The sequence below is a fragment of the Pyricularia grisea genome (genome assembly GCF_004355905.1).
Source record: "Pyricularia grisea strain NI907 chromosome Unknown Pyricularia_grisea_NI907_Scaffold_4, whole genome shotgun sequence".
Classification (NCBI taxonomy): Eukaryota; Fungi; Ascomycota; class Sordariomycetes; order Magnaporthales; family Pyriculariaceae; genus Pyricularia; species Pyricularia grisea.
Window position 1 is genome coordinate 633,178 of NW_022156718.1, and position 9,244 is coordinate 642,421.

Here is a 9,244-nt window from a genome sequence, read left to right on the forward strand (position 1 = left end):
AAGAAACGGGTCCGAGGGAGGAAAAAGATCTCGGTACAAAAGCAACAACGAGGGAAAAAAGTAACAACCCCTCGTAGAAGAGAAGCGGGAAAAGATAGAGACAAAAATGCCAAAAGTCGGGCACAGTATGCAGAGAAAAAAACAAGCTGCAGTCAGGGTCGCGGGTTAAGGTACCGATGGGAGAGCGAGATTAAGGTCGAGACGGTCGCTCATTCTCCTGAGAAACCGCTCCTTCCCCAAATTTCGCCGTGGGGTTATTAGTCTAAAGGACCGCAACAGTGATCATCGGCAAGCGCAAAAGGGGAGGGACAAGCCTCCCATGGGCCGGCGATGTGCCTGGCGAGTGGGGCACATGGGACGCAGGCTTGGCTACAGGGTTGGAGGTTTGAGCCGGGTCGAACCCCCTGGAGCATTTTTTTGCTCACTAGTGGGGCGCCTCCCACTCGGCCGGTCGGCCAGCGTGCGAAGAGGCAAGAAACCAAGTAGCGCAGAATGCAAAACGAGCGAGGCGGACTATGGTGGGAGTCTTTTTTTGGTGTGCATTTCAAACGCAGCCACATTTCTTTCCATGTGCCGAGTAAAGTATAGACAGGAGAGAAGGGCCGCAAAAAAAAAAAAGGTGGCGACCAAAGCCTCTAACTGTGGCCACCCGATCTTGTGACGTGCGTGCTGTTGGGCCACGGTTGACAGGAGTCTTACAGTCGTGATAGGTGACAAGAAACAGCATGTTTGTTTCCCCTTGCATCAACATACAGGGCATAGACAAATGAACATGACAGAAGAGAGATTGGCCATACAAGGGGGGGCTGTACTAGTCCTAGTAAAAGCGCCTTACAAGGGTACCTTAGTTGCCAATTACCTACTATACGTACCTATAATAGATCGGTTGGCATCTGTCCTTGTAGTAACGGCATCGCATGGAGACGAGAACATCAGACGGGGGTTCTTTGGCGGGGACTCATTCAACGCCTGTCTAGGATAGCGCCAGTAAGAAGACGCACTGACCACGATCCTCTACCCGATGTGCAAGGCGCAAGGATTCATCGAGCACTTCGTCAAAGGCCGAGTGTGTGCGGTGCGGCATTTCTCCTCATTTTGTGCAATCACTACCTACCTTAGGTATACAACACGTACATGTATTCAGTTGAATCATCTTGCCGTCTCTGGCTACCTTTCATGCCTCGTTGAGTACTTTTTTTTTTTTTTTTTTTTTTTTTTTTTTTGGCGTAGATCATTTCTATGCAGACCAATTATAACCGGTATCCGTCTCTGCTGGCTGGTAAATTCATGCTTGCCGATGGAGTGTGTTTTATTTCTCGATATCAGACGGGTCCGTTGATCAACTTTTTTCTTCTCTTTTCATGCATGCACTGGATGTTTATTATCATGGATCGCAGGATAATCAAAGATGCTTTTCATTCCAAGCATGATTGATCTATCGTTTGTTCCCCCCAACGACGGTTAACATTCCAGCGCTTTTCCATTTTCTTGGCATTCATTGATGGCTTGATTGACCTGCTAGATGGATCCATGTCAGCAGAAGAAACAATCAACTTTTTTTAAAGTCACATTTTCACTCAGCTTTGACATTCTACGAATTATGTCTAATCTAAGCTCCAGGCTATTAACAGCTAATCAAGCTTCATCACTTTCGAAACGATCACGGTGCCCAATGGTAGTAACATCGGTTTCCATCGCGTCATTGTTGGTCATTCAAGCGCTTTCCCATGCACACCTTGCCCCACTAGCAGGTCGGGATATGCAGTCCTGGGGGATTGACGGTTGCTACGACGGTAACTGGCGAAAGCCAAAGTGAAAGGCCTTGCAAGCTTGTTGCCTGTCACGTTCCTATGAAGATTTCATCCTCGACTGGGATTCTCGGCCGCTTACCAAGCCGGGTTTAGACTGTTTACCGCTTGGGTAGGCAGTTTGGATTGTGTTGTGGTATTGCGAGCGCAGGTCGCCTCTGGATTAAAAAAGGATAATTAATTAACAATCAGGTACCTTGGAGACTGACTACTACTGTAATTACTGTGCTTTGCTTACAGTACACTCGGTACCTTGTCAAGCTTACCTTGTGCTCATCTTCATTTAGACACTCCAGACTCCAGGCAATCAATACCAGGTACGCACAGTCCCCTATCCCACCAGGCCTGCAGAATCAGACCAAAGCCTGCCAGGTATCATTTACTGACATAGTAACCTAGAATACCTAGACGACTCCGACGTACCGTACTCTGCGGTTTTGTGGATCACAAGCGTAAGGCGTACTATGTGTACGGTACGGTGCTGTACTGTACACATGTAGGTAAGTAGGCTTCACGATAAGGAAGAGGTAGATAGCGAAGGGGGAGAGAAGGAGATAAAAAATAAAAAATAAAAAATAAAAAAAATAAAAATAAAAAAGTGACCCGTCTTTCGCCTAAAAAGACGAATTGGATGAACTGAGGCTTTTGCCGGATTGAGCCAAGAGAGCCATTTCTGTTGTACCTTGCATCACGTACGTCCCCGCACAACATCGGTCTGTTCCGCGCTATTTGCACAAACCTGTGCGCAAAAAGGTGGGGGTGATTAATTTATGTACATGACCGTATCGAACAGTGCATGCATCCACTCTGTTATCGAAACCTGGGATTGGGCTTGGGGGCCCGTTTTGTACAGCGTTGCATTCGCCTTGGATGCTTGAGTTGGTTCGGTTCCAAGTAGAGATTGATTGGGATTTGCGCCAACCTCTGAGTGGCTAAAGGAGACTTGTTCTATGTGGTAGTGCTAGCATCAAGTATTGATTATCACGTACACTCCGCAGCGACGCAACACGGCTGACGCTCGATTCATGTTTGGGGGGAAGATGGTTATCGCTACAGTCCCATTTTACAAAATACAATGAGGTGCATAGTAAACTTATATTGTCGTTCATGGGAAGGTTATTCGTTTTCCCCGATAATTGCCTTTTTGGGCCCTTTGCAGCGAACGGAGCAAGCTCCCTTTATAGTACATACCCATCCCACATTCTACTACGTACCTTGCTTGTACTTTGTATAGGGAGCTTGGGGACGCCTTGGAATTAGGTAGTAATCTATTGGACCTGGAGGTGGGATAATTGACTGATTGAGCTTAAAAGTACACCAGTCGACCAGGATATACCATGCCCATATTTTTCTGATAATCCATTACCATGAATGTCTCAGGCGCGCACACGCAAAAATGCGCCCCAGAAACTTTTTACATAGTACTGTCGGGTGGTACCAGACTTGGCAAAAATCAAAATGTGACGAGACCAATTTTCAAGCCATTGCCCCAGACCAGGATTGACCTATTGACAATGGGGTATGCTTCACCGCCTCCATCACACAAAAAAAAAAAAAAAAAAAAAAAAAAAAAAAACCTGCACGATGTCGCGTGGGCAGTGACAGTGACCTACCTAGAAAAAGTTGCTGCGTCTGGAATAATGAGGGGCGGCGGCTGGACCCCAGCGTTGGGTTCGGACGAAGAGCGGACCGCTGCAGTGCAGATGCGGCATGTGGGCAAGGAAGCTCCCTGAGTCGCGATCGTGCAGATGAAGACAAACGCGCTTCATCTCATTTCCGTGGAGCTTAAGTGGGCTCCTTTTTCTCCCTTCTTTTCCTTCCTTCCCTTTTTTTTTCTTCTTCTTTTTCCCCTATGAATCAAACCCCACTATGTACTTTGGTTATATCCATATCAGCTACCACCCAGGCATTTGCGACCAGTCAAACTCCTCACCGAGATCATGAGGACCTCCCTTACCCGTTTCCATGTTTGTAAATCACCTCCCACCGGTGAGGGTACAGTGGGGTCTCTTTTTTTTTTTTTTTTCTCATTCCCATTTTCTTCATCTTATATGTCAACAAAAACCTACCTACGTAAGTGATGCGACGAAAACACTTGGCACCTACCGCATCGTACGTGCGCCCACGTTGCTTGGTCTGACCCAGAGAGGGGTCCCTTGATATAACAAAGCCAAGTTATAGGGCCTGTTAGCTCATTGATCAACACGTCTGTCTCAAATCGGTGGGTGGCAGATGCAGATGGCGGGATATCGCGAGGTAGCCGAGTTCGGGGTCGGGAATACAGCCCTCCTCCCTATATCGTTGGCGGCTTAAACCCTCCATCACATATCTTTGTTTGTTGGTTGCTTCCCCAGTCGTGCCAACAAAACTACCCTAGGTTGCCTAGGAAAAGCCGAACAGCCCAACGTCACGATGTGCTCAAAATTAGACGGATCGTTGGGCTGGCTCAGGTCGCTTTGTTTCCTTGCCAGCTGAAGGTGAGGGGTCCGTGCGGGCAGTAGCGGTCACTGCGCCTTGAAACGTCAAGCTGCCAACTTTTTGCAGGTAGCTGAAGAGCTGACGGCGAGAAATAGAATGCATACATGTACGTACTATCTTGAGAGTCGCCAAGAGGGGTAGTACCAAAGTAAACCACTCATAGTAATGGCTTAGCTCACATTGTGTTTTACATTCATGTGACCATACTGACTTTTTTTTCGCCTTTTTTTCGCCTTTTTTGCTGCCTCTTGTTTTCTTGTCACATCACTTGGCGATATGCAAGCTTGACCTAGGTCAAGTCTAACAGTTCTAGAAGTATGCATGCAGTAAGCTGCAGGTTTTTGCTTTTCCGCATCCACCCTCGCGAACAAGTTTAATGCCGATGCCCGATTGTCTCCATACCAGCATATCTATTCAGCCCACAAAGTAAGACGTCCTGCAGAATGCCGATATGCGTGTTTTGGTAGGACGACGGGTTAAAAAAGAATATTATTGAGGATGCAGGTTAAGGAGATCCACCTGGTGCCAATAGACTGGATGTAAGCGGGCTCACTCAGCTTTTGTCAGGCGGCACACTCTTGTAACGATTAACTGTCGCAACACCAAACTTGGGGTCAAGGGTTCAGAAAGAGAGGGGGGAAAGAAAAAAAAAAAAGTCGGACAAGACCGCTCTCAACTATTCTATCACGCAAAAAACGATCTGACATGCATCTCAAAAGAAAATTAGGGCGCGCCCCAGCATCGAATGAGAACACAAATCGAGCAGTGGTCCTGAGACGACAACAACAAACACCACTGCAAGGGAGAAAGACAAAACTAGACGACAAGAACCAGAATTTCCCAGGACATAAACCAACCTATCAGAACAAAAAGAACATCCCAACGACTCTACCTAAACCTAGCTCTTCCCCTGCATTAGACTAGTGGCCTGCATGATACTTACTGCATGAGCCTCGGTTCTGTCTTTTTGTGGCAATTTACAGGCAGGTTTTCAAGTGCCGCAATATTCCCATTTACGGAGTTACCGTGCTGTAACGTCGGTAGTAAGGGGTCGAGTCTTGGTAGTGTGTGAAAAGTGATGTTGGCTAATATTCATATGTACGTACGTACATACATACATACATACATACATACATACATACATACATACATACATACATACAGTGTGGGTGGGTGAATTGAGTAAGTGTGCGTGTGTCGTACATATTGGCGGTGAGGTGGTTGGTTTATTGTGGCTTCCCACGGCGATTAAAAATGCGCCTGCGTGGAACTGCAGCAACCAACGATAGCATGCCGGACCGGAGTGGATACCAGCGGACATAAGCGAGAGAAGCAGCTTGAATGGAGACTACCTGCAGACCTACCTAGTCCCATAATTACTCTCCGTACCAAGTACGAACCTAAGACTTGGAGGGACACTAGGCCAGTGGCGGTCAAAGGAAGCGGCGGCTTAAAAAAGTTGCAGCAAGAGAGAAAAAAAAAATCACGTTTATTGGTAGACGGATGTGGCGAAAGTCATTAAATCCATCCCATGTTTCCACGCCTATTTCTCGCCTTTTTTTTTTCTTTTTCTTTTTCTTTTTCCTCTCCATAGAACGGCTTGCTCGGAAGCGCGGGTCTGAAAATCCAGCCCCGAACCTACCGTAGTTTATCGGGGTATACCGAACGATTCACGTTAGGCTCCTTGCCACTGAGTAAGCTCAAATTGGGATTTGCGTTAGATGGAGACAAACGGCATGTACTTCAACTATCGCTATTCTCAGTCAGTGCCCACCCAGTCTTTGCCCAGTCAAGACAATCGCGGGTCGAGAAATAGGTAATATTCGGCAAAGTGTTCACTAGCGAGACTAACCTGCCCACCTTGGGGGGCTTGGCAAACCCATTATACCGTTGTAGCTGATCGACAGCCGAAACCTTCTCTGTTCGTTGTAGTGCGCTTTGGTGTAATGCGTATGCATGGGGTAGGTTTGGAAAGAACGTCATGTTAGAGTTCTTATTGCTGGTTCGGGGGTTTTTTTTATGTGTATCGTGGTCAGCATTCAAAGACAACCCTCGCTTATTTATGCTCACTTTGCATAACTTGTGCTTCACTTTCCAAAGTAATACAGTATATGTGAGGGTATGAATTTGTTGTAAGTGCAGCCAAAGATGGCTCAATCTTTGACCAGAGTTGCAGACATGACATGACAGTGACTTGGGAGTTTTGTGCAGTGTATAAGAAGATAATATCTGTATTTTTTTTTTCTTTCTTTCTTGTTTCGTCTATAATCTAAATCACTAAAATCCCATAACACAATTCAAGCGTCTGTCTGAACCATCCTCAAGATGACAATCAAGCCCCTGGCCACAGCAGCTCCCTTCCCGAGGGGTTCGCGAACTGGTCTCGCGTGTAGGAGAGAGCATATTCAAATGCGTCAAGCGTCTAGCACCTCAAACCCCTTTAGCTGACAATGTAGTCCTTGACGACAGCCGTTCCGTTCCCGAGGGCGCTGATCTGGTCCGCTGTGCAGCGCTGGTTGATGGGAACATCGAGGACGTAGCACAGAGGCGCGGGAATAGGGTCGGCCTTGACCGTGACGTCAAAGACCGAAGATGGGCCAGATGACGTGAATCCTGCTGCATCAGACTCTCCTGTGGCGACGTCCTTGCCTTGGATGGTGCGCGTGAAGATGGCGAGTGCTTCGGCGGGCTTGTAGATGGGGACTGTAGGATTAAAAGTATCTTTTGAGTTAGCTGTCGTTCTTCAAGAAACAATTTGAAAAAGAAGAAGAAAATGGCAAAAAAAAAAAAAAAGGGAGAAAAACACTGACCCTCATGACCGGCGTTGTACACCCTGGTGAAGCTGAACAGACCGTGCTGGCGCACCTTTCCGGCAACACCGTTTCCGACCTTGACATCGGTGTAGCCCGCAGCAGAAAACTTGGAGCTGTCGTTGTACTTGACCGACAGGCTGACTGCCTCGCCCGACACCCAGTTGCAGCGCCAGTCCCGATCGCCGTAGACCAGGGCAACCTTGACGCCCTGGTCCAGCAGCTGGCCGACGACGTCGTTGTACGGCCGGATCAGATCACCGGAGCCCAGGACGTAGTTGGTGGCGGCGTTGTTGGACCTGGTGTAGTTCAACTTGACGCCCAGGGCGCTCATGACACTGGGCTCGTTGAGATAGCCGACCTCGTAAGGGTAGGGGAAGCCGAGAGGGAGCACCTGGGCGAGGTCGAAGGTGTTGCGGCCCGACGCGGCGTCGTTCTCGCCGATAACGGTCAGGCATGCGATGGAGGCGCTGTAGCACGTGTTGACAACATCGGGGTCGGTGGCGAAACCGGCGGCGTCCTTGTCGACTATGAGCTGACGGCACTGCTTGGACAGATCCATGCATCCGCCGGCAGCGTTGAACTGGGCCGAAAGGTTCTTTGCCACGTCGTCCGAGTACGACTTGATCCCGTACGAGTTGTTGTTGTTGTAGGTCATGAGGAATGGGGCCTGTGTCAGATGGTCGACCCATCCGTTGATGATACCGATCGAGTCGACGCCAAAGGAAGTGGTGGCCCTCTTGATCTTCTTGGACGAGGTCCCCAGAACGCTGCCCGGCTTCGCCTGCTCCTGGTTGATCAGCGAGGCGATGGCGGGCGCATAGTGGCCGCCGTAGCTCTGAGACCAGACGTTGATCTTGTCGCGGTGGTACTGCGGGAACTCGTCGAAGAAGGCCGTCATGGCGTGGTAGATGGCCCTAGCCGCCGTACTGGTCGTGTTGACCAACCGGGTCTGGTCGCCGCTGGGAAAGGTTCCCTTGACCGTGAGCCAATTGGTTGGGTTGGCCGGGTTGGTCACGTTGATGTCGCCAGTCTGGGTATCCAAGACACCCTCCTTGAGCACACCGTCGTGGGAGAAGCCAGTCTGCACGGGTTGGTCGATGTAGATCATGTTGGAGACCGTGTTCCAGCTGTTGGGGTTGAGTGTGGTCGTCTTGGAGTCCGCGTTGACTGAGCAGGGACCGTTGTGACCGCTCACTGCCTGGTCAATGCTGGCCGATCCGGGACCGCCCTGAAGCCACAAGGTGATCGGTGCAGTTGTGGGGGATTTCCGGGACTCAAAGAACCAGAAGAACATGTTGCTCTCGAAGGGGATGGCAGGGTCCAGCGAAGCAGGGAGAGTGACGTAGCCACTGTAACCCTTGACGCCGGGAGTTGTCTCGCAGATGGTGGTCTGTTCAAAGCCGTTAGCTATATTATAAAAGATCATCTTATAATAATAGGGGAAAAGGAGGGGGCATCCGTTTACCTCCTGGTAAGTAACCTTCACTCCAGGGAGAGCCCTAGAATGAATCACAACACCCTCAACCACAGACAAACCACTGGCCACGAGGGCCATCAGACTCGTAGGGCATCTCATTGTTGGTATATTCTCTGGGAACAATAGCAAGATAGATAAAACAACTCTTAAGAAAAATAAAATAAAATGAAATGATCAAAGTGAGCGAAAGTGCGGCGCTTTCGTTAGCAACCCCAAACGAATGATTGATTGCTACTGAAAACTCAAAGGTTAAAAGAGAGAGTGGTATCCGCGCCGTGGGATGGCCGGCAAAATCTCAGCTGCTTGAGGAGGAGCAGACCATTCGACCTTTATACAAAACTCGGTTCCAAAGCTCATGGACTTCTCACTTCTCAATAAGGCAGTCAGTCTGTACAATAATTCCCCACACAAGATCAATATAGGCAGGCAAATCCTTCAACTCCCTGAATCCCTACCCATTCAATAGGAATGACAGTCGGATGGCACGTTTGGGCTGACTCGCCTCGCCTCGCCGACCCCGGCCATCCAGCACGAGAAACAAACTTCTTTCCCTTGTCAATTGACGAGCATCATCCTGAGCAGACTTGATATTCGGCTACCACATATGTCTTAGCATAACCGCGTGGTCGGTCCATGACTTTCCGCCTTGGTGCGGAACCCCCCCCCCC

At 49.0% G+C, this 9,244-nt stretch overlaps 2 protein-coding genes across 2 annotated transcripts; both read right to left on the reverse strand.

The window, feature by feature from the left end:
* Nucleotides 1–2,571: 2,571 nt before the first annotated feature.
* Nucleotides 2,572–3,775, reverse strand: PgNI_06924 (uncharacterized protein; the record flags this gene model as incomplete). Its single annotated transcript, XM_031126943.1, has 3 exons — nt 2,572–2,769; nt 2,798–2,858; nt 3,708–3,775. The coding sequence occupies 3 exons, from the start codon at nt 3,773–3,775 to the stop codon at nt 2,572–2,574; spliced, it is 327 nt and encodes a 108-aa protein (XP_030981651.1).
* Nucleotides 3,776–6,726: 2,951 nt separating this feature from the next.
* Nucleotides 6,727–8,675, reverse strand: PgNI_06926 (uncharacterized protein; the record flags this gene model as incomplete). Its single annotated transcript, XM_031126944.1, has 3 exons — nt 6,727–6,989; nt 7,097–8,489; nt 8,565–8,675. The coding sequence occupies 3 exons, from the start codon at nt 8,673–8,675 to the stop codon at nt 6,727–6,729; spliced, it is 1,767 nt and encodes a 588-aa protein (XP_030981649.1).
* Nucleotides 8,676–9,244: the final 569 nt, after the last annotated feature.